The following is a 26,000-nucleotide window of genomic DNA, read 5'->3' as shown; positions in this document are numbered from 1 at the left end:
TCTACTCTTCTTTAGGACTCTTCTAACTGTTAATATTGTAAACTAGATTCATTCAGTAGTAAATAGTTGAATGCCCTCTATGTGAAAGCATTAGTGTGCTACTGATTTTGGCTTGCTGATCTTGCACATATTTCCTAAGGGAAGTAACTGATTGTGTTGGCTAATAACTCTGGGATCAGTTTGTGTGGTTTTCAAATTTTAGCTTGCAATAGTTTGGTATATTGTTAATGTGGTTGCTGTATGTTAGTAATAACTTATTAATTATACACTAATGTAATAACTTTTTGATTTTTGAATTCCAAGTAAAAACTGGCAGATCTTATGGACACAGTATTGTGCCAAAAGACACAAGTTCTTTTATTGTGTAATTACTTTGAGAATATCTGAGAAACTAATATTTATCATTTAAATGTAATCTAGAGTGATGGTGGGTTTTTAAAAAGAGATTCTGCTGGTATAGCCTGTAAGTTCACTTATAGGAAGTTTAAAGTTTATGCTTCTTGCCTCCTAAATTTAATGGCTCATTAAGGATTTGGAGAAAAGTATTTCTAGTTCAGTCCCCAACTTCACACAGCAATTTCTTTATATACAAATGACTTTTATAAGGGTGGCCAATCAGCTCAGTACATGTTAATTATTATTATTTTTTTACCTATGTGTATACATAATGTTTTCTATCTGTAAAGACGGAAAGGTCTTTAAAAGTAATTTGGAAAGGGAACGTGGATGTAGCCTGTCTCATAGCAAATGTACTGGTTAGTAATAGTAACTGCATCTACCAACTTCATTCTTGACATTTTATTTTTCCCTTTATTGTACAATTTTTCAGTGATTCTATGCCTGTTCAAGACAAGCTACTTTAAAAGATCGTCTTGAACAAGACGTATAATAAGTTAATGAAGTTTGTATATCTGAGTAATTTTCCTAATGGAGGCTTAGATCTACTAATTCTGTATTTTATTCTTGAGAGTAAGATGCTTTTTCCCTAAGCTTCAACTCTCTACTTGTTATGCACTTGTCCTTTCATTTCCAGTTTTTTGTTTTCATTTTTCTATTTACATTAATGTATGAAGAGGAAGAACTTGATCGTTGAATTCTGTAAGTCTTGGGATTAAAAGGACTCTGTCTGGCAAATGCTGCAGAAATAAGTGGTTTAAACGTGGAAAGTATTTTTTCTTATTCATTTTGCTAGTCTTTTGCAGATTTATAGGCTAATACTTAGAAATTAAAGTGCTCTTGTTTTAGACTTAAGGTTTTTATAGTAAATATTTTAAACATGTGGAATAGAAGATATCTTTTCAGGTATTTACAATAGTAGAGCTGTTTTTTCACTATTTTAGTGGCCTTAGTGGTCAACAGTTTTATGACTGGGGTTGATTAAATTATCATTGGATTGAGTAGTATGAACTTCATGCTTTTAATTCTAAAGAGGGAAGGCACGAACATACCAACTCTGCAAGGTAGAATTTTACCCATTTTTCATGAGAGGCCTAGAGAGACTGACGGTCACGTAAGCTAAAGAGGGGCTGATCAAGAATTTGAATTCAGATCATTTGAAAAAAATCATCATAGCATTCTATTGATCCTTATAAAGGAATAATTTTTGGCTCAGTAATGAGAATACACAAATCGTTATCAAAGGCAGTTATTTAAAACTACCCTAAGATACCTTTGATTATATTAATTGCCCTAGCTCGATAAAAGGACCTTAAGGGCAGGGATGCCTGGGTGGCTCAGTGGGTCAAGTGTCTGACTTTGGCTCAGGTCATGATCTCACAGTTCATGAGTTTGAGCCCCACATTGTGCTCTGTGCTGAAAGCTTGGAGCCTGGAGCCTGCCTCCCTCTCTCTGTGTCCCTCCCCTGCTCACACTCTGTCTCTGTCTCTCTCTCCCTCAAAATAAATAAACATTAAAAAAAGGGGGGGTGCTTAAGGCCAACTTAATTTTGTTCACTGCTCATTCCCTAGCACATAGAGCAGTATCCAGAACATAGTATATGCTCAATAAATATGTTGAGTGGATGAATTTGAGTTTATTACATTTAAAATGACAGAATAGTCCTAATCTGGGGGATAAGTGCTTAAAAATACACAAGATTTCTTCCATTGTTTGGAGACAAGAAATTCAGAACTTGATGGTGATACGCTGGAAGGGTTGTTGATTATTGGAAATTATTCAGATGATGGAGATGATGGTGGGGGCCTTGGAAACTGAGGAAGAATGAATCTGAAACACTGAGGAGACACAAAAGGCAAGGTGAGCAGATATAATAGGAGACTAGAAAAAAGAAGGATTAAATAGGGAGCTGGGAAAATGGGGTACTGACAAGAAATGGAATGGAAAGCGTGTGGAAAAGATTCAGTTTGAAAGTTTAATTTTTGCAATGATGGCAGATATTTAAATGGGTACACATCCTATAGGTGGCTGGGAGTAGGAAATCAAACAGGAATGAATGGTAACATCTGAGATTGATGGAGATGAATAATGGAGAGGGTTGAGCCTTGAGAGACAGCCACATTTTAAAAATAATAACAGAAAGAAGCAATTATTAAAAATAAAGTTTCAGAAGAAAATCAATAATGTTCTTCTGTGGCACATTTTTTGTTTTGTTTTAAGATGTGTTCCTGTTCATCTAAAAGGGGAGAAGGGGATTAAGTGTGTTAGGGTGAGGAAAATTTGATATAATCAGGAATAATTTAGGTGGTGTTGTCACCACATTCTAGGCTTTGAGAGCTAAAATATAAGTATCTCGTTTCTCGGTATGGGGTAAAGTAGATGATCCAGTTTTGGAAACTAAATGTCTAATAGCTATTTCAAAATAATAGGTCGAAACGTAAACCAGTACTTTAAAAAAGTTAAGTAATACGGGGGCACCTGGGTGGCTCAGTCGGTTGGGCATCCAACTTTGGACCAGGTCATGATCTCACGGTTCGTGGGTTCGAGCCCTGCGTCGGTCTCTGTGCTGACAGCTCAGAGCCTGGAGCCTGCTTTGAATTCTGTGTCTCCCTCTCTCTCTGCCCCTTCCCTACTCACGCTCTGTCTCTCTCTGTCTCTCACAAATAAACATTGAAAAAAAATTTTTTTAAAAAGCAAGTAATGTGTTCTTTGGGAGGTTAACAAGGGAAGAGATTAGCATGGGACAAATTTTATGGCTCAAATAGTTTTTTGAGTTCAGCTAGTTAAATTTTTGTTTATTGAGAAAATAGTCCTCAGGAGGTTGATCTGCTAGAGACCTCAGAGCTAGTTTTGTATCACAGAAGTCTAAGTTGTGAAGTTGAGAATGCTTCAAGGAAGCATTAATACTTAAATGATCCCTGAAGGTTTAATCAGATTTTTGTTGGGTGGAATGGTTATATGTAAAGGAAAATTACTTTAGAAATTTTGAAGGGGAATGAGCAAAGATAACGCCAGCAATAGAAAAAGACTGGCATAATCAGAGGATTTATATATTGGAATATTAGTGTGGAACAAGGTAACCTGATAATGTCAAGATTAGGAATTTAATTGGAGTTACTGTGAGCTACTATTCTTTTTTTGAAGAGGGCAAGACTAGGAGACTTGTGGGCTTTGAAGTATAATCTGTTCAGAGTTTAAGCAGTTGTTCTAGAATAAAGGGCTGGAGCAAATGCCTTTTTAAAAAATAAGACATCTAGGCCACATCTTAGACCTATTAAATCAGAATTTCTGGGGGTAAGGCCTAGGAATCCATAATTTCAACTACTAACCCCAGGTATATGAAAAGTAGCAGTTTGTGATTTTATGTTTGAGAACGATTGGTTTAAAGGTCAAGTTAGAATAGGGAGAGAGAGAGACCACTTAGAAAATTATTCTGACAGCCCAAGTCTGAGATAATAAAATGTAGACAGTAGAGACAGAAAGATTTGTTTGAATCCTATTAATTAGCTTTGCTACACATTGTTTTTAGATAGGGGAAGAAGAGAGGGCTCACGTTCTCTAGTCTGAAATAAATGATTCAAAATAGTGATAGAAAGAATAATTCATTCTGGAGGGGACATTGTTTTACTTGAGACTAGAATGAAGAATGAGAGAATAAAATTATTGCCAACTTTGATTGTTTCAGTCAAAAATTATGCCCTTACCTAATGGCATACTTATTTCAAGGCTGAAAAAGCAAGAATGAACCAGCCCAATAGTCTGTACGGGTTGACTAAAAGATAAATGCAGGGTTTTTTGTTGTTTTTTTTTTTTATTTTTTAATTATAACAGACTCTAACACTACTTTTTGGGAGCATATTTTTCCTTTTCTGCTTTAGGCAGATAGAGTGTACCAATCAAGTAAGTTTTTCATGTCACATGATGAGTCTGTAAGTATTTTCTTTTAGCCAGTGATTTTTGAACTATTCTCCAGGAAGCCTCAGGCTTGTCATGTGGTAGGTGGGAGGATGTTCAGGCAGGGCCATTTCCGTGCCACCCTCTTTAACTATAGACATAGCAAATATGAGGTACAAATGCCTACTATATCTTTTAGCAGACATTACTGATTACTTGAGGCCTTCTCCTGTTGTATTTGGCTGTGGCCTCCTTAACACAGTACTTCAAGTTAATATCAGCAATCGGAGAAAGCATAGTAGATTAAAGCTAATTTTCATCTTGGAATCAAAATACATGCTTAGATTATGGTTTAAGAGTTCATTTGTGGGGCGCCAGGGTGACTCAGTGGGTTGAGTGTCAGACTCTTGATTTCAGCTCAGGTCATGATCCCGGGGTCGTGGGATCAAGCCCTGCTTCAGGTTCCGTGCTGAGCATGGAGCCTGCTTAGGATTCTCTCTCTGTCTGTCTGTCTCTCTCTCCCTCCCCCCACACCTCTTTTTCTTCCTCTCTTTGCCCCCCTCCCATGTGTGTGCTCACCCTTTCACTCTCTCTAAAAAAAATAAAGATTTCATTCATAAGAAAATTTCTGTCAATACTCAAAAAAACAGGTTTGAAGGCCACAATTTTAATGTCATTTTTTCAAATTAAATTTTAAGTTTTGAAGTAAGATTTACATGCATTTTTAAGAAATAATACAGAGAAATTCTTTTTCCTTTATCCAGTTTCCCTTAATTGTAACATCTTGTAAAACTGGAGTACAGTGTCACAACCAGAATATTGACATTGATACAATCTATCCATTTTGTCCAGCTTTCCCTAGTTCTACTCCTGTGTGTGTGTGTGTTTAGTTTTCTGTATTTTTATTACATTTGTAAGGTTCCTGTATCTACTACCAGAGTTAAGATATAGAGCATTTCCATCTCCACAAGGTTCCCTGGACCTTACAACCACACTGATCTGTTCTCTATTTCTATAATATGTCATTCAAGACTCTTACATAAATGTAATTATACAGTATGTGACCTTTTTGGAATTGGATTTTTTATTTCACTCAACATAATGTCCTTAATATTCATTGGAGTTGTTGCATCTATCAGTAGTTCTTTAGGGGTGCCTGGGTGGTTCAGTCGGTTAAGCATCTGACTCTTGCTTTCGGCTCACATCATGATCTCGGTGTCATGAGATTGAGCCCTACGTTGGGCTCCATGATAAGTATGGAGCTTGCTTGGGATTCTCTTTCTCCTTGTCTTTCTGACCCTCCCCTGCTTGCGCGGTCTCTCTCTCTCTCTCTCTCAAAATAAGTAAACATTTTAATAAAAAAAAATAGTTCCTTTCAAAATAAGTAAACATTTGAATAAAATAATTCCTTTATATTGCTAAGTAGTGTTCCATTTAATGTCATTTTCCCGTTTGGTAGCTACCACATAGAACATGCCACTTCAGGGACACCTGGGTGACTCAGTCAGTTAAGTGTCTGACTTTGGCTCAGGTCATGATCTCATGCTTTGTGGGTTTGAGGCCTGCATCGGGCTCTCTGCTGTCAGCCCGGAGCCTGCTTTGGATCCTCTCTCTTTCTTTCTCTGTGTCCCTACCCTCGTTGCTCTTGCTCTCTCAAAAGTAAAACTTAAAAAAAAAAAAAAAAACCAAAACAGGCAGCTTCTGAGTTTAACTTTTAAATTTGTAGAACATGTTGTCTTTCATTGTCTTTTGTGAACTTCCCTGATTCTGTTTTCTCCTAATATCTCACTCCTCAACTCCATTGAGGACTACTGGGAGCACAGTTTAAAAATTACTAATGTAGATAGCAATTTTTTTTTTTTTTAACAGAAGGAAGTTTTAGAATCCATGAAGTATGTGGTATTATGCTTTACAGGTATTATGCTTCACACATGTGATATTTTACATTCACACATGTGATATTACTGCTTTTGTACTTAAAAGTAAGCTTTTGAGGAATTTAGGAAGATGTGATTGTTAGGTTTGAAGATTCTTTGTCTTCTGTGCTTGTATATTGAGCAGTATATTCTAAGGTACGTAGTTGTGGGCCATATGGCAAATAGAAAGTGGAAATAGGTAACTATTTTAGAAGGAAGTTGCTTTTATTCTATTCTCAAATGTGAATAAAGACTAACCTCATTCTAAGAATAGGTTTGTATGTATAGGAAACAGAAATTGTGTGTTTATGCCCAGAGACTCTAGTCTACCCTGTCAACTCTATTATCGGTCACTGAATTGCTATTTTATTTATTTTTTTAATTTGCAAACCACATACCTTTTTTTTTAACTTTTTATTTATTTTGAGAGAGAGAGAGAGAGCCAGGGGAGGGGCAGAGAGAGAGAATCTCAAGCAGGCTCAATCCCACAAACCGTTGAAATCATGACCTGAGCTGAAATCAAGAGTTGGACACTTCACCAATTGAGCCATCGAGGCACCCCCTGAATTGCTATTTTAAAACACCACACTTGGAGCACCCGTGTCTTGGTTAGTTAAGTGTTTGACTTCAGCTGACGTCATGATCTTGGGGTTCATGGGTTCGAGCCCCACATTGGGCTCTGCACTGACAGTGTAGAGCCTGCTTGGGATTCTCTTTCTCTCTCTCTCTCTCTCTCTCTCTCTCTGTCTCTCTGTCTCTCTGTCTCTGTCTCTCTCTCTCTGCCCCTACTCCACTCACACTTTTTCTCTCTCTCTCAAAGTAAGGAAAGTTTTAAAAAGCCACACTTTACTAGATTTTATACTGTAGTTTGGTGATCTCCAACACTTCAGGGAATGACAAATACTATTCAAAAATGCATGGTGCATTAAAAAACTGATAGTATTGAAATTAATTCTTTTAACTTGTGGATGCTTTGGCATGGTAAAGGAGATTGTACCAGTACTTCTGTTGGTTGCGGAATTGATGTTTAAAAGTTTTCCCAAAACCCTGGTAGAAGGAAAGTTATCCCATTATATAATGCCAGACAATTCACTATATTCATACATGTATTTTTAAATTTAATGGACTTCATCTTTTAGAGAAATTTCAGGTTCACTTCAAAGATGAAAGGAATGTATAGATTTCCCACATGCCTCCTCCCCACACAAGCACAACCTTCATCATCATCAGTGTTCCTCATTATCATGGTACATTTATAACATTCAATGAACCAGCATTGAAACATCATTATCCGGGCACCTGAGTGACTCAGTTAGTTAAACGTCTGACTCTTCCGCTCAGGTCGTGATCTTATGATTCAATGGTTCAAGCCCCTGCATTGGGCTCTGCAGTGGCAGTGCGGAGCCTGCTTGGGATTCTCTCTCTACCTCTCCCTGATTCATGCTCTCTCTCTCTCTCAAAATAAATAAATGAACTTATTAAAAAAACGAAAAGAAACATCATTATCATCCAAAGTGTATAGTTTACATTGGGGTTCACTCTGCCTTCATGTATTTTTTTAAAAAGGTTATTCTTGACACTTTAATACTTTGATTCCAATGTCACATTACTAGTGAGCTAAAAGATAACGTAAACTGAGTTGTAAGCCAGTATGAAGTTCCAAAAAATACTGACAGATTTGGGAAAGTACCTTATTCTTGACCCTGAAGGGATGAGGTGGTGCTCATTGGATAATATCACAAGGATTGCCATTGATTTGTTAAAGTCTTTTATTCAGAGCCAATTTCTGTTGTGACAAAAATTCTGTAAAAAGAATTTCAGGTCCAGATTACCTATTGATTTTCACCATTACTGTGCACACAGATTTTTAGTTTAAGAAAATAATTGAAACTGTGTTTGGAGTTTATAATAAAGAGGTTTGTTGTTTTTTTGGTTTTTTTTTTAAGTGAAACTACTTCTGTCAGATTCTCTGAAATTGAAGTCCAATACAGAAGTATCCTCTCACCTTTCTTGGCAAGAATGGATTTTGGAAAAGATCATAGATTCTATTTTTTTTTTTTCATTCAGATCGTATTTATTGAGTACCTACAGTGCATGACAAAAGTGCATTTTTTTTTAAATTTTTTTTCTAGTAAACTCTCCCTCCAATCTGGAGCTCAAAGTGTGAGATTAAGAATCTCATGTTACGGGGCGCCTGGGTGGCGCAGTCGGTTCGGTTAAGCGTCCGACTTCAGCCAGGTCACGATCTCGCGGTCCGTGAGTTCGAGCCCCGCGTCAGGCTCTGGGCTGATGGCTCAGAGCCTGGAGCCTGTTTCCGATTCTGTGTCTCCCTCTCTCTCTGCCCCTCCCCCGTTCATGCTCTGTCTCTCTCTGTCCCAAAAATAAATAAACGTTGAAAAAAAAAAAAAAAAAAAAAAAGAATCTCATGTTTCACTGACTGAGCCAGGCAGGCACCCAGATCAGAAATTCTTTTAAAAAAATTTTTTTTTAACATTTATTTATTTTTGAGACACAGAGAGAGCATGAACAGGGGAGGGTCAGAGAAAGAGGGAGACACAGAATCTGAAACAGACTCCAGGCTCTGAGCTGTCAGCACAGAGCCCGACACGGGGCTTGAACCCATGGACTGCGAGATCATGACCTGAGCTGAAATCGGACGCTTAACCGACTGAGCCACCCAGGCGCCCCAGAAATTCTTTTTTTTTTTTTTATTAAAGTTTATTTATTTTTGAGAGAGAGAAAAAGAGGGAGAGCATGAGCAGGGGAGGGGCAGAGAGAGAGGGAGAGAGAGAATCCCAAGCAGGCTCTGCACTGTCAGCACAGAACCCAATGGGGGGGTTCAGTCTCACCAACCTGTGAGATCATGACCTGAGCCAAGATCAAGCGTTGGACATGTTTAACCAACTGAGCCACCCAAGCTCCCCTCCATCAAAAATTCTTAAATTACTTGGATTGTACAAGTATATAGTTGAGAGTTGTTCTCCAGTACTGATCTTTTAGGGACTTTTTATCTGGTCACCATAGCTAACACTAACTGAGTGCCACACACAATTCCTTGAAACAATTCAGGAAAACATGTTCTGTGATTATTCTTTTTTACAGATGAGGAGCTAAGGCTTCAAGAGAATAAGTAACCATTATTAGTTAAGTGGCAGAATGTGAAATCTGAAGCACTGTTACTTTGATACTGAATTTAGTTGTAACAGTTAGTTGGAATTGTACTCAACAGGATCCAGTGAAACTCTATGAAACTCTTACAGAACCAGAAAAGACACTTCTCGAAATATAGGTTTCCATTTTTCAAGCATTTCCATGAACTGACTCTGACTACAAGAATACAGATTTTTCTAAATAGAGATTTTATTTGCTATAAAAGTACTATAATGTAGTTTGGTGTAATTCTTTGTTTTTAGGAACCAAATGGTCATTAAAGAGAGACTCAAGTTAAAATTTAACTGATTAAATACGTGGTCTCAATTAACAAATAGTTTTGTATATGGAATTGAATATCCTTGTGCAAATTAGTAATCTCAGATTTGGAGCATGGTTCCTTTAACTTCAGTGTATTAGTGAAGTGTACTGGTGAAGCATGTACTGAAAATAATAGAGTTTGAATATTCTTTGATTATGTGCTTTGCACCATCCCTGAAGTATTTTAAACCCAAATTTTAGACTTTGAGCCCCTTCTTCTCTACTTCTGTAGTGTTCTAATGCATTTTTGTGGAATGGATGTGAATTCATTAAGTAGATCAGGTTTGGGGGAGGAGCAAAGTGGGTTTCATTATTCTTTAAGTGTGCTAGAATAAATGGCGTCCAGATAAATGAGACATTTATGTATTTACCTAATTTCTTCTCTTTTTGAGCAAGGCAGTTGTCAGTATTTTCCTCTTAACTGTAAATTGTAGATTACCAATTATCTAGCAAATTTTAATTTCACTCAAACTAATGGGTAGGTGCTGGAATCAGACTGTTAGAATTCAAATTGGTTTTTTTCCCCCAAAATGTTTGTTTATTTTGAGAGAGAGTGTGAGCACTTGAGCAGAGGAAGGGCAGAGAGGAAGAGATAGAATCCCAGGCGGTCTCCACAGTGTCAGCACAGAGCCAGATACGGAGCTCGATTCCATGACCCTGAATCGTGACCTGAACTGAGATCTAGAGTCAGACGCTTAGTTGACTGAGCCACCTAGGTGCCCCTAGGGTTCAATTATTGAGTCTGTGATTTATTAGCTATGGAACTTTGGACAAGTTTAATCTATCTTCTCTGTAAAATGGGGATAATAAAGGTACCTACACCATAGGTTCATTGTGAGGATTAAGCATTGTAAGCACTCAGTATTTGTTATCGCTGTTATAACTTCTGTTTGGGGAGGCTTGAGTATCAGGTAAGCGCTTGTAGAGCACTGTCTGATACTAATATTAACCCAATTGGAAAAAAATAATTCTGTTGTCAGAGTTATTTTTTGTTGTTTTTTGGAATCTGATATTTATTCTGTTCTTTCGATTATCAGGAGTACTTGGTTAATATACTCGTGATTATAAGGTGTAAACTGTAATATCAAAAACCTAACCTTCCTGTTTATAGTTGAAATCCACAGAGCAGTGAAATGACTTGTCCTAAGTTTCATAGGTAATAAGTTGGTAGTAGATCTTGATCAACCAGTATTTTTTAAATTATACCTTAGTCAACTGCTGTAGAGAAAGGAAATCTTAAGTGCATAATGAGGGCAGTTTAATTTCTAATTTATAAAGAAATGTTAGGTATGTAGTCCCTCACAGTTTCTTTGAAGTTGCTTTATTTCTGCTAGTAATACAGCTCAAAATTCACCTGCTTATTAGTGATACGTATCTAAAACATGAAAGTGTTGATTTAATTTTAATATTTATTGAACTCTGTGTAAGGTAGTTACGAAAGACAGAAAGATAACAAGTGACCCTTTCTTCAGAGAGATTATGTCAGGAGCACCTGGGCGGCACTGAGAGTTCAGAGCCTGCTTGGGATTCTCTCCCTCTTTCTCTGCCCCTCCCGTATTCACATGGGCTTGCTCCCTCACTCTCTCAAAAAACAAAAACACACATACGTTTTTAAAAAATATTATTTTAGAATACACTTTTATTTGTAATATTAGAAACAAATTTTCCTCCTGTTTCCATCCTCCTGCTTTTTGGGTATGGTATGCATCTTCTCAGTGGTATTTTTTGCTTCCTGAACTTTTTAACATGGTCTTAAAAGCAGCCTCAGTCTTAAACTGATAGACTATTTTGTAATTGCTTTTTCTAGCCTTTTATCTTGTTTTTCCTTCTTTAGGGTTTTATGTGTTTTCGTTTTGGGATTGTTGCCTTTGCTTTGCCATATCTGTTTTTAATACTGTATTTTCTCAGTTTCTCCTCAGTTTGATTTGATACTTAGCTTTAATCGTTGCCTTTACTGTGTTTACATTTATTTGCATACAGAAGCAAAGAATAAATTTATTTTTTTAAGAATTAGCTGCTGTCTTTGTGTGAGCCCCTTTGGTTTTTTAGGTGCCATGTTAGGTGCCAAGCATCGATAATTTTATGCCATTTAAAAACAGCTCAATACTCCTATGTTCACTTGGTTTCTAGGTCTATTCTGGATAGCAGGTTTTGTGAAGACATTTGTTCTTTCTTGGACCTCAGATTTACCAGACATCTCATGGTATTTCCTTTTATATTATTTCTTTAATGGCTGCCATTTGTTTCAATGTACTTTGTATATATTTTACTTGCCAGTTGGGTAACCAGTTTCTTATTCACATATAAGATGTGAAGCTTTGTGTAATTGTTTGGATTGTGTTGAATTGTTTTTTCTCCAGTTATGCCTGTGTTATAAGCTCACACCTTTTCTGCCTACTGCATTGGCTTTCCCTTTCTTTTCTTCTTAATTTTCAAGACACAGCAATTTGACCCCAACGAATTTATGATGTTATTAAGTATCAACTGAATTTTTAAACAGTGTGAGTTTTCTGGTGATAGAGTTTTTGATATTAATGAATATAGTAAAATATTTGCCATTTTATGGTCTCAATAGATAGGACCTCTTGCCTTCTGGCCTCCTGTGAATAAATTCCTGAGATCCTCTTCCCTGTTGAATCAAATACAGAGTTTGTGGTTCTGTTTCAGATGTGATGATGTGTCTATCTTGAGGAATGAAGTTCTGTGTTCTTAGAGCGATGCATTTGTGCAGAGGGTGTCATGAAGTTGCTGTTATAGCACTTGATTGTATAGGTTGACAACTCATTTGGCTAATGAGGCCAGGGCTGCAGTTTCATTCTAGGTGCTCTGATTCATTCACCAGTCCCTTATAGAGTGCTCCAGGCACTGTGCAGGGTTTGAGAGACAGGCAGTAATCATACAAACACAGGCCATTGTCTGAAGTAGGTTAATGGCAAGCTCTTCACTGCTACTTAAAAATAGCTCAAATGTAGTGTTTATTGAAGATTGTATATTTACATAAAAATGGAGCACACTATTAGATACGTACTCAAATAGATTCTTTTAGGTTGGAACTATTAATCAGTTAACTAAAAGAACACATAATGATTTGATTTCTGCTTTCTAGTTACCGGTCTGGTTAAAACAAAAAAATGCACTACTAAATATTTAACAACATATGTCTAAAATTTAAGACTTCTGTGAGTCGAATGTAAAGATATGCTGAGCTAAAGAAAACATCTCCCAAGTAGATGCTACCAACAAGGAAGACGGTTTTTCTTCTTAAGTTTTAATTGTTATCTGTTGTTATATCTGTATCTTCAGCATTTTAAAGAAATATAGAATATTGTCACATTTGAATGGAACAAACTTATAGTTTTGTATATTGGTTGTGTTTTGTCAATTGGAAATTTTATAATTTTATAGCTTTGTGTGGGTTAATGCAGCTTTTATGAAGCAACTCTAATATGGTCACAGGGGCAGCAAAGAAGGTAGGGCAATCTTTCCTTTTTCTCACTCTGCTTTAATTTTTAGAGGATGATTTTAATTTGATGAGCACATTATAAAAACATGGCAAGTTGAAAACCATAATTATTTTCAAAAACTATTAGAAGAATCACTTTAAATGAGGTCTAGACAGCTTTTCCATGAAGTAAGAGCAACTCTTCTTATGTGACTGCCACTTACTGATTGCTAAAAATGTGCAGTGCTGTGTATGAAAATGCTTTACATTCATTCATTTTCCTCATGGAAACCCTATGAGGATAAAATCTCATTTTATAAGCAAGGAACCTGAAGCTTAGGTTAAATAACTTGCCTAGCTCATATATCTGGTGAGCATTAGAGATAGGCTCCGGAGCCTATGTTTTGAACTTTTAGGCACAAATGCCTATTATTGTATATTTTTATTATAATATCTTATAATCTAGTAGCTCCCCAAGTTATACATGGTTTAAAAGTAGAGGCTAGTTTTCTTGGAGAATTCAAACAACTGTTACCACTTTACTTCCCTATTTTGGTATTTGCTCCCATAAGGTATGAGGTCACAATCTTTATTACCTGTGAAATAGAAATTAACCTGAATAGTTATTCTCAAGGTTACTTGTAAAGATTAAAGATAAATATAAGAATTGCCATTTGAAGAAACCTTGCTCTTCAGTATTTCAGGTATAACACGGGAAAAACAATTTTGACTGTTGCCCTTTCTGTTTATAGTATTATCTGTTTTGTTCCTAAGTTGTACTGTATTATTACTGAAAAGAGCACCCAAGTGGGGATGGGGGAGAGGGAGTGAGGGAGGCAGAGAGAGAGAGAGAGAGAGAGAGAGAGAGAATCCTGAGCATGGTCCACACTGCCAGCACAGAGCCTGATGTGGGGCTCGAACTCATGCACTGCACAATCATGACCTGAGCTGAAGTCAGACATTTAACTGATTCAGCCACCCAGGCACCCCTTACTACTGAAAAGATTTTGAGTAGATATTTCACAAAGAGTATCATATGCAAGTGTCATACAGTGAATTAGATTAGAAACATTGATGTTGAAGCTGAATATATTTTGTTATTTGGTAAATTTGTTTAAAAAACACTTCAAGTGTATTAGTTTTCTCTACTAATTACCTGTATTAGGAAACATTAGTTCTGGAGAGTTAATACTAACTGAAGAAATAAGACAACTCCCTCAATATACATGTACTTATGTGGTATGGAAAATGACAGCCACTTTAAAACATTGGATTTTATTACAAATAAAATAGCTTTCCTTTTATAATACATAAATAACAGAGTAGAATTGGTTCAAATCCTGGTTTTAGTTTTTAAAAATGTTTAATTTTTGAGAGAGAGAAAGAGCAGGAGTCGGGGAGAGGCTGAGAGCAAGGGGAACAGAGGATCCAGAGTAGGCTCCACCCTGAAGTAGAGAGCCCCATGCTGGGCTTTAGCCATGAGATCATGACCTGAGCCAAAGTTGGACGCTCAACCCACTGAGCCACCCAGGTGCCTTTCCTGGTTTTATCTCTTAAACTGAGCAACCTTGGTTAAGTTATTTAACCTTTCTTGCTTTTGTTATCCTCAGTGGTAAAAGGGAGAGCCCTGTTTCAGAGTTGTAAGGATTAAATAGATCATCCATGTAAAAGCATAGTAAGTACTTGATATTTGTTAGATCACTTACTGAATCAAGAAGGCTTATTTTGGATACCAGTGCTGTAAGAAATTCCATTTTATCTTTGAAAATGAGTAATATTTGTTGGTTCTTCACTAAGCAAGACAGCTTAGTTCATCTTTCTTTTTGGCATTTTATATTCTTTCTCTAAGTAAGGTTATGATTCAGAAACTTCTTTTAATCACAGTCCCATAACTTAATTCCAAAATAAAATAAAATAAACGAAGTAGAGACTCCCTTGAGCAAATTCCAGTTTATATGGATATTTTAATGAGGAATGCTTTTTCTTCATGTATTTTACTTACTGTCTTTATAGTATGAATGTGTTAGGAATATGAAATTATTTTTAATTTTTTGTTCCCTTTTCTTTTAAACAGGGTTTGTGGATGCACTTAGATGTTTGCAATGAGCACTGTGGCTGGCATGCCCCAGTGTTTTGGATACCAATGCATAGGACTCCATAGTAATCGAATTTACCAGAGGCGAACGTCATGAGCATAGTGATCCCTTTGGGGGTTGATACAGCAGAAACATCATACTTGGAAATGGCTGCAGGCTCAGAGTAAGTATTTAAATTAAAAGTGTTTGGGATAGGAAAGGCAAAATATTTTATATAGTTATTGTAGCATAACCAAGCAGTGCTTGGTTTGGATTTATATTTTTTCTCATTTAGGATTCTTGTTGAAAATAAAACATGAGAAGATTAAAGACAAAAATTCCTTTAAAATTACTTTTTCAAACAACTTTTGAGCCAAAATGCTGTATCTTTTCCCACTTCTTTTTGTCTTTTCCATCTGCTTATTGTTGACCTCAAGATAATAATTTTTTTTAATTGTAAGATTTGTCACGTCTTATTGAAAAAGTAATTTGATTTTAAATTTGATCTTAATTTTAAAAATATTCTAATAAGATCCATTTAAATGTGGGATTTGCTTTTTTTTTAAATTTTTTTATTTGTATTTTTTAAACATTTACTTATTTTGAGAGAGGGAGAGAGTATGTGAGCAGAGGAGGGGCAGAGAGAGAGGATCCCAAGCAGGCCCCGCTCTGTCAGTGCAGAGCCTCACACAAGGCTCCATCTCACAGATCCTGAGATCATGACCTGAGTTGAAACCAAGAGTTGGTTGCTCAACTGGCTGAGCTACCCAGGTGCTCTTGGTTTATTTTTTTTTTAAGTTGAGTTGAAATAATTCAAGCCACTTTTAAATAAGAGAAAGGGATTATTTTCTGCTGGATGATTATTTTGATAACTTTTGCTTTTATGAGTGCCATTTCTGATGGATTCAGTAAAACGTTCTTACCTTGCCTCTGGACTATTTGGTCTAGGCAATTGTGTGGACAGATTTCATTATATTTTGTTTTTGAATGACCAGTCACTTTAACACTAGGTTAGTGCTGTGACAATTGATTGATTATTTGTTTTTGGAAATTTGCAAGGGATTCAAGTGGCAGTGTTGGAAGCTGAATGATGGAAAGATGCAACTGTTTATTCTTCGATTCGGTATATAGATATATTGGGCCTAGTGGGACTCTAATTGACCAGAAAGCTGAACTTACTAGAATAGAAATTTGAAAAAAGGAAATTTATTTTAGGCCTCTGAAACTGATACATGGAGAGGACAAAAATGCTGTTTATTATTCTCTTTTTGCTGGCATTTCAGGTGGTCTGAAATGTTTTCACCACTTCTGTTTGTGCCATTGGGAAAAACCCAGAGATGCTTTCTAATGTTTCAGATTAATATACGGTCTCTTTAACTGTATGATTATTGTGATGCTGTTTTTAAAAGCCGTTATGTTTTTTGCACTATGTATAAGTTATTTTTGTTGTAAAATAACAGATTCCTAACAAGGTACTCTTGAGACAATTAATCAACTGTCTGCCCACTCATTCTGCCCAAATAGGGACACTACTGTGGAAGGAAAGAACCTGGAAGTAGTGCTTGGGAGACAAAGGGTTCCTAGGCTAAAGTACTAGTTTTTCTTAATGTAAGGCATCTGGTAGGTGCAAATCCATATCTGATAATAGTTGTAGGCATTTGTTGGTAAAGATTCTTTGCTTCCTAAAAATAATCACCTCCTTGGTTCTTTTTTAAAAAAATCAGTCTTTTAAGCAGTTAATACAAGATGTAATTTCTGAAATTTATATACTAGATAGGAATTTGTCTACCAAATGGCATGAGATACATCTATGCTTTGTCATATCTAGTATTTGTGCTATGAAGTAATTCACAGAATGGAAGATAGAGGGGCACCTCGGTGGCTCAGTCGGTTGAGCGACTGACTTCGGCTCAGGTCATGATCTCACCGTTTGTGAGTTCGAGCCCTGTGTCGGGCTCTGTGCTAACAGCTCAGAGCCTGGAGCCTGCTTCTGATTTGGTGTCTCCCTCTCCCTCTGCCCCTCCCCCACTCACGCTCTGTCTCTATCTCAGAAATAAATAGAAACATTAAAACAAAACAAAAAAAGAATGGAAGATACATTATTATACAGTCAAAAGGGAATGAATAATATTGAAAGAGGGCAGTATGGGGATAACTTCCTATTTTCTTTATTAAATGCATTTATTGGAGTACTTATAGAATAAGTATGATTTATATTATGGAGCCAAATCTTTTTGGGTACATGTATGGCATTTTTATTATGCAAAAATGATCAATTTGTAGGTAATTACAAAATGACTATCTTTCTTTTTAGGAAATTATTTTTTTCTATTCCATGTACAGGTATGTGTCACTTGGGCATACCTTCCCCTATGCAGTGGACATAGAAAGTATAGCTGGTGCCAATTTTTATTATGGGACAGCCATCAGAATTTTTGTGGCTTAATTTTCAAACTTTTAAATTCCCTTTTAAAATATAAAACCTGGAAGCTTAAAAAGACCATTAAATAACATTTTCCCCCCTTCCCTCAGAAACAAAACTTTTAGAGTTGCTTTTATAAGAAACTTTAATGTAATTAATATGATGCTTCCTTTTTATTACAAATACATAATCAAAAGTTGTGTAAGACAGGATTCTGGGAGAAGGGTGCATGGGACTTCACTATTTCTTTGTTTACCTCCTGTGAAGCTACATAATTATTTCAAACTAAATTGTTTTTAATGGAATTACATTTTATTGTATTCATGTGGCTATATAATTCTAATTATACATGAGTTTTTTTTAAAAAAAAAGATTGTACTGTTACAGTACAGTCTATCATTAATGAACTATTTTAAAATTTAGGAGATACTTAGTGATTGTTTATTCAGTGTGTTAGTGTACTGGACCAAATTTATGTTGACTTCTAAGTCTATAAAAGAGAATTTATTGGACTACTTGTTCTTCTAGACTATCTGTAGCATTTTATAGATAGGAAATTGCAGTTGAATATCCAGCTCAGAATCTGTGAAGAATGGGTTTGCAAAGCTCTAGTCCGTTATTTTCATACTTGGTAGCATTTGCTTCTGGATTATTGGGTCTCTAAAATAAAACTCCTTTTTCTCACCAGCTGCAGCTTCTTTATTGTATATTTGTGCTCTTCTCATCACTAAGTTTTAAAAAACCTTGGGTTTGTTTTGCCTTTCCTTCAGAGTTAAGGATCTTGTATTTTACTTCTTTCTGTTACCTATTGCCTTGGCAAGAGTTGGCCCTCTACCTAAATGTTTGAACTAAAAAGAATAATTGTAAAATATTTTAGAAGTAACCGAGTAGTGAAGATTGATAGACTATGGTTTAGGGATAATAAGAACAAAATTTTGTTTCATTAGCCTACGTATTTTTTTAAGAAGTTGTAGACATTCCACAGTCAAATTTAACTGAAGATGTTTTATTTAAAAATAATTTTTTACTATGCATAGTATTAATAAAACAAATACATAGATCTTGGTGAATAGAAGTGGAATTGAAGCCAACTGCTACAGGGGAGACTCAAGATACCTTAAAAAATTGCCTGTTAACTACTTAGATCTTAGCAGTAAATTTTTACCTGCATTGTGTTTGTCCTTTTATTTAAAAAATACCCATTACAGCACACAGGTTAACATAATGACTGATTTTCTCACTAGTGCCTGGAAGGATCTGGGTACAATAAAAAATGTGGAAATGTAATAATATATTTAAAGGGAATATTGAGCAGAGTGCAAAAACAATTTTTAAAAACTTGATTAGCAAAATGACCATAACTGGAATAATCAGGAGACTGCTTTTCTTACCAGGAAGTTCTGTCTGTAAAATTTTTTTGATTAGCTGTGTGTCTGTAAATGTAGGCTAATAATAGAAGTAGATTTCTGGCTTTTAGCATAACTTCATAGGGTAAGACTGGTAGTCCAAGAGAAAGCACATTTTGGATCATCACTTATAAGCATCAACTGTTTGGGGAGTGTTTTACTAGAGGCTCAGGTTATAAACGTAAGGTGTAACCTTTTACCCCTACTCTTAAGGAAAGTATAATCAGTGGGGAAATCAGAACTCTAAATCAGAGCTGTCCAATTAAAAAAGTACACAAAAGCATGTCATGTGTACTTTAAAATTTTCTAGTGTCCATATTAAAAAAGTTTTTAAAAAAGGTTAATTTTGTTATGTATTTTTTAACTGAGTATGTCCAGAGTATTACCATTTTAATATATAATCACTATAAAAATATGAATGAGATATTTCATGTCTTTTTTTTCCCCACACTAAAAATATTTAAAATCTGGTATGTATTTTATACTTTCAGTACCTCTTAATTGAAACTAGCCACATTTCAAGTGCTCAGTGTATGTCCAGTGGCTACTGTATTGGATAAAGAAGCTCTAGACTAACAAAGTGGTAGGACCTCAGAGAAGAAGAAAATGGGGAAACTTAGGCTATAGGCTAGTTGTGAAAGTTGTAAAAGTGAGATCTGAGAATCTCTTTCTGAATAAGGAAGATAAAGATATAAGGCACATACTGTTATTCTTAATTTATAGGTGAGGAAACTGAAGTCACAGAGCAGAAAAGTGGCAGAGGCAGAACTTAATAATGTGTTCATTTTAGGCCTTTTTGGTATTATAGCTCTTTTACTAATATTACAGAGAATGATTTATGTAACATAACTGTGTTGACACATGGTTCATGTAGCTTTAGTTCTAGCAGTAGTGAATTCAGTATAATAAATGACTACATATAACAAAGATATTCACAGGTCTTTGCTCAAGGATAAGGAATGTTGAAGAAAACCTAGACTCCTTTATCATTAGACAGGAAAGTTGACCCAGAAGTCAGCTGTATTAGAATTGTGTTTTTTATTCTAATAGGTAGAATGTATCTCCTCACTTTCTTTTTACCTCTTCTACCTCTGGCATTCCAGCGATCTGAATTCCTAAATTGGTTACATAAAAAAAAAGACAGGAAACCCTTCTGGAGCTAGAAAGTGGGAAGACATATAAATGGGGAATGTTAAATTAAAAAAAAATTTTTTTTAACATTTATTTTTGAGAGAGAGACAGAGCACAAGCAGGGGAGGGGCAGAGAGAGGGAGACACAGAATCCAAAGCAGGCTCCAGGCTCTGAGCTGTCAGCACAGAGCCCGACGCGGGCTTGAACTCACGAGCTGTGAGATCATGACCTGAGCCGAAGTCGGACACAACCGACTGAGCCATCCAGGTGCCCCTAAATGGGGAATGTTAAATTTTGTCTTTCATAGCCTTTTTAAAAAAGAAATGCCAAGCTACTTTTCTCTCTCAGAGACTGGGAACAAGATTGCAAACGTTGTATTCCTTTTAATGTTACTATTAGTACCTTGGTACCATTAGAAATCATTGATGTGAGCTTTTTATATAATTATGTGTTACTTTTGAGTGAGGTGGACAAATGAGTAAATGTGACATGTGTAAATTAGAGGTGAATTATTTTGGAGGAGGACTCCCAGTACTATACCTGGCAACATAGTAAATGCTCATTTGTTGACTGAGAGTAGTAAAAAAGAGATATATAGGTTTTCAATTTTGTTCTACCACTAACATACTAGTGAGCCCTTCAATATGACAATCATTGTAGACTTTGGTTATCTTAATTTGAAAAAGAGGACTTGGATTGAGGTATTAACGTGACTCTTTTGACTTCAAATTTCTGAGAGTCAGTACATTTTTACCTCTTGTATTTTGCCAGTGGCTGATATTAAGTTATTTCAGTGTCACTAGAGCCACCTGCTGACAGAGTTCATTACTTGTTAAGTGTTTGGGTGCTTTTAGTCTGAATTTGTATGATTGAAGATGCTAAAATGTTTTGTGTATAATGAAATGTTTTCAGTAGCATATTATTTGTTCATTTTCTCTGATGCTTAACATTTTCACTTATGGTTTCTTTACACATAATCTACTATCAAGAAACTAATACTTTCTATTGCTCTCAAAGTGTTGATTTGCTTATCCTAATTTGGAAGTGCTTTCATTTAAAAGTGGTTTCGTGGGGCGCCTAGGTGGCGCAGTCGGTTAAGCCTCCGACTTCAGCCAGGTCACGATCTCGCAGTCCGGGAGTTCGAGCCCCGCGTCAGGCTCTGGGCTGATGGCTCGGAGCCTGGAGCCTGTTTCTGATTCTGTGTCTCCCTCTCTCTCTGCCCCTCCCCCGTTCATGCTCTGTCTCTCTCTGTCCCAAAAATAAATAAAAAACGTTGAAAAAAAAAATTTAAAAAAAAAAAGTGGTTTTGTTTTAGTATTTAAAAGCCTATTTTACAGTACTGTGCTAGCAGTATTTAGAAGTGTTCTTCACATGATGCTGAATTTCTCATTTGTTTCATACTTAATCATAAACAATTTTTTTTCTAACTTTATTTTCACTTGTAATACTGAATGCAAAGCTCAGTACATCCATACAACTGTCTATAACGTAGTGTTTAATATCTCTTAATCATCCCAGCAGAAAGGCCAGTATTATTCCCATTTTGCAAAAAGTGGAGTTATGTTTGAACCCAGGGTTGCTTAGCTCCCGATCCATACTGCCACATAGGTCAGAAGAGCCAGATTTTGTTAATGGATGTGGATGAATTAAATGAAGTAAAATGCCACATGAAATAAACTGAGGATAGTTGTCATACCAAACCTTTCCATTTTCAAAAGTTTCTTGTATATTATTATAATGTGTGTAATTTTCATATGTTATCTTTGGAAAATAATAGGTTATAACAAGGATGAAAGAAATTTACAAGTTTTGATCACAAATCTGAAGGAATATATTGAGAACTCATGGAGATCTTTTACACCCATTACTGTAATAATTAGGGAGTCAGTCTGTCCATGTGTCATTACTGATACCTAAGTGTGTATTACTGAATATCTTAACATTAAAAGGAAAACTAGAGGTTTTACCTAAAGCACTGATACAAACTTCTCATTAAAATCAAATGGAATTTTGAAGGTATAAACAGGGAAGAAATTAAATTTTTGTTGAAGAAGAAGAAGGAAATCATAAAAGTCCTATTTCTGAGGAATCAGAGTTTGTGTTTTTTTTTTAAAGGTTTATTTATTTTTGAGAGAGAGAGCGAGCGCACACAAGTGGGGAAGGGGCAGTGAGAGAGGGGCGACAGAGGATCCTAACCAGGCTCTGTGGTTGACAGCAGGGAGCCTGATAGCAGGGCTGGAACTCATGAACTGCGAGATCATAACCTGAGCCAAGGTCAGACACTGAACTGATTGAACTACTCAGGCGCCCCAGAATTAGAGCTTATTTATTCACTTATTCTAAGCTGTTCTTTTTCTCCCTTATTCATAAATAATTTCATGATTGGTACTTTCACTTTTTAGATCTTCAGTTCACCTAACTCAATTAAATGTCTGCAGTAAGAATGCATAATGTGCCTTGGATGGTAATTTATGATGCCTTTTTAAAGAATAAGGATATTTTGGTATAAATAAGATTTTTAATTTGTAAAGTTCCACAAACCACTTTTCATTTTTACAAATGGAAATACTACATAAAGGAATAATTTTACTTTTAATAAACAAAAATATCCTGCATATTTATGAAGTCTGAAGTAATGAAAATTAAACTGGCATAGATTCTGGATTTCTAGAACTCAGGCTTTGTGTAACTCTATGAAATGACACATACTGCCATTGTGTAATATAAAAACGAGGTAAAGCTGTTTATCCCATTAAGTCACTAATCCACAGGCATAACTAGCACGCTAGTAAATTTCATAGGCAGAGTGAGTACAGTGCTGTTTGGTGGGAAAAGTGCTAGACCAACTTAAGAGATCTGGACTTTAGTATTTTCTTTCTATTATAACACCACATGACTTGGAGTTAAGAGTTCATTTTACAGATGTAGAAACTAAGACCCAAAGTGGTTATGTGACGTGTCCCAAGGATACACAGTGACTTTGTGGTAGAGTTGGTGCTTCAATCTAGAGTTTTTGAAACTAGGATCAGTCATCGGGTCTGTAAAGCTGGAGGTTGGACCATGTGATCTTCAGAATACCTTCTGGGACAGTGTCTGAATATCACTTTGGAGCAGCAGAGAGTTTTTCTCTGAACAGTTGCTGTCCTGTTGTACCCTGTCCCTAAGTAGGAACTCACAAGTAGGACTCATCAACTGATCCTCCACCCCTGGCTTCATTATAACATTGTCTGAGGGTCCAGAAACTGCCCTTTACACTAAACCTGTCTAGACTGACCAGGAGGTCTACCTGCAGGTCTAGGCCAGAACAAATCTGCTTGTAGTCTGAGGGAAAGGAAACCAGACCTGAACACTCCTTTGGTGCCAGATGCAAAGCAGGCCTACCACATCTTTGTTCTGTCTGCTCTACTTACCAGGTCTTAGCAACAGTATTTCATTTTTCTCCAGGCCACCAACATCACCTCAAGGAGTCAGAAGGAGGTCCTGAGAGTAGCTAATTCGGATTAAATTTTGACCCTTTCTAAAGTGTTATCTGTGGCTCTCACTTTGGTAATTCCTTGGGCATTTCTAAATTGTAGGTCCATTCATATGGTTGGATCCTTGCACTGTTCTCCCTTTTATTAATTCTTCCACCTGCTGTATACAATTTGGCTTTTACTTTGACCATGCTACTGTGACATTGAGGCTAATGGGTTGTTTTCAGGCCTTATATTGCTTGCTCTCTCAGGATTTGATGCTATGATTCTCAGTACCTTTGTTTTTAGTTTTTAGTGAACCAACTTTTTTGTAGTTTGGATTTTTTTTGTAACAAAGTATAAATAACATAAAATTTGTAACTAGCCATTTTCAAGTGTGCAATTCAGTGACATTAAGTACATTCACAGTGCTGTGCAGTCATCTCACATCTGTTTCCAAACTTTTTCATCATCCCCAAAAGAAACTTTGTACTTATCTAAACCTCTTTAATCCCCTCCAGGCCCCAGCGCCTGGTGACCTCTATTTTACTGTCTCTCTCTCTACCTGCTTCTTCTAGATACCTTATATAAACAGAATCATAAAATATTTATCCGTCTTTGTCTGCCTTCTTTTACTTAGTGTAATGTTTTCAAAGTTCATACACGTTGTAGCAGGTATCAGAATTCCATTCTTCTTTATGGTTGAATAATATTCTGTTGTATGGATGTACTACATTTTGTTTATCCTTTCATCTGTTGACGGACACTTGGGATGTTTCCACCTTTTCGCTATTGTGAATAATGCTGCTGTGAACATTGGTGTAAAGTATCTATTTGAGTCTTTGATTTCAGTTTTTTGGGGGGATATATACTTAGGAGTGGAATTACTAGGTCATAAGTTAATTCTATGTTTAACATTATCCACCAAACTATTCTCCATCTGGTTTTCTTTTTATACGTTAATCTTTTTTTTTTTTTTTTTTTTAATGTTTCTTCTCCTAAGTGTTAAGTATTTATGCTTTCTAGTAAAGTGTCCTGGAGGTTTTATCCACTTCTGTAGCTTTTCACCATTTCCTACATGCTCATGACTTCCAAATCTTCCTCAACCTAATTCTATCTCATGAGCTCTACCCATAACTATATGGGACTACCCCTGCATTACTAGACCTCTTAGGTATTTCGTGACTGTAAAATAGAGATGTGTGTCTCTACAATGTGTGTTATAGAGAATCCTTCTTCACTTTACAGATTATTTTGAATTTAAAATTAAATTAAATTTAGAGCTGTAGTCCACAGACTTTTTCTCGAAAGGGCCAAAGAGTAAATATTTAAGGTTTGGAACAATATGGTTTCTGTTGAAACTACTCAGCTCTGTTATAGCTGGAAAGCCAGATAGTATATATGAATGAATGGGCATAACTGAGTTCTAATAAAACTTTATTTCCAAAATCAGGCATTGTGCTGGCTTTGGTTCAGGGATCATAGTTTGCTGACTTCTTGTTTACAGAAAGTGAATCTTGAGTACTCTTTCAGGTAAAGAGTTCCATTCTTCTCTGATTTCTTTGGCTTAAGCAAGCACTGTTCAGTGGTATGACTTTATTTTAAAATGTAAAAACAACTTGATAGGAATTTCTTATTAATATATACTTATTTAAGGGCTTATATTCTACCATCCACTGTTTTAGATGCTGGGGACACAGCTCCACATCTAAAATCTTAACATTCAAATTTTGTTTTTCTTCTTATAAAATGGAAAAATGTCACTTTTAATAGAGCATTGTTCTTTCACTTGCTCTCTGGATCTCATCCCCCCTCATCTTTCAGGATCTTTACAGTTTACTCTCACCTGCCAGGTGTCCAGTATTTCCTGCATCTTCAAATTTCTTTCTAATTAGATCATTCCCATCTCAGACAAATATCTTAAAACTGCTGCCCCTTTTTATTTCTTAATCCATTTTTTCTGTTCCTCTTCATAGCAAACTCCTTGGAAGAGTTTACACTCAGCATTAAGCCACACAACACCACTATAAATATCTATATTGTCAAGCTAATTAGTAGTTTCCTATAATTTATATAGATTTATCAACATTTGATATAAGTAACCATTTCCTCCTACTAGAAAGATTTAACTCTGTTGGCTTTGTGGTTACCACACTTAACTGGCTACTTTTTTTCATTTTTCGCTTGATTTTCTTCCTCCAAATCTGTTTCCCTCTGTTCCAGTCTCATCTTTTTCTTCAAATAACTCCATCTCTATCCACTTGCTTAAGCCAAAGCCCGAAGGTGTCATTCTTGGTCACCCACCACATCTGATTCATTGGTTAATCCTTTGTCTCCCTCCAAAATACATTGAGAATCAGTACACTTCTCTCCATTTCTACGTTGTCCTAGTCT

At 36.0% G+C, this 26,000-nt stretch overlaps 1 protein-coding gene across 3 annotated transcripts in view; it reads left to right on the top strand.

The window, feature by feature from the left end:
• Positions 1 to 26,000, top strand: part of KMT2E (lysine methyltransferase 2E (inactive)) — a 100,486-nt gene that overhangs the window by 12,722 nt on the left and 61,764 nt on the right. For 2 of the 3 annotated variants that reach the window (XM_030307790.1, XM_030307788.1), the window contains exons 2-3: positions 11,808 to 11,880; positions 15,194 to 15,378. In XM_030307790.1, the coding sequence (XP_030163650.1) occupies positions 15,308 to 15,378 (71 nt within the window). In that variant the 5' untranslated portion in view covers positions 11,808 to 11,880; positions 15,194 to 15,307. The remainder of the gene's footprint in view (positions 1 to 11,807; positions 11,881 to 15,193; positions 15,379 to 26,000) is intronic. The other variant, XM_030307789.1, reaches the window with a different exon arrangement.

Source organism: Lynx canadensis, chromosome A2 (assembly GCF_007474595.2).
Source record: "Lynx canadensis isolate LIC74 chromosome A2, mLynCan4.pri.v2, whole genome shotgun sequence".
Classification (NCBI taxonomy): domain Eukaryota; kingdom Metazoa; phylum Chordata; class Mammalia; order Carnivora; family Felidae; genus Lynx; species Lynx canadensis.
Note: the sequence above shows the minus strand (reverse complement) of the source record. Positions and strands in the feature narration are given on the sequence as shown.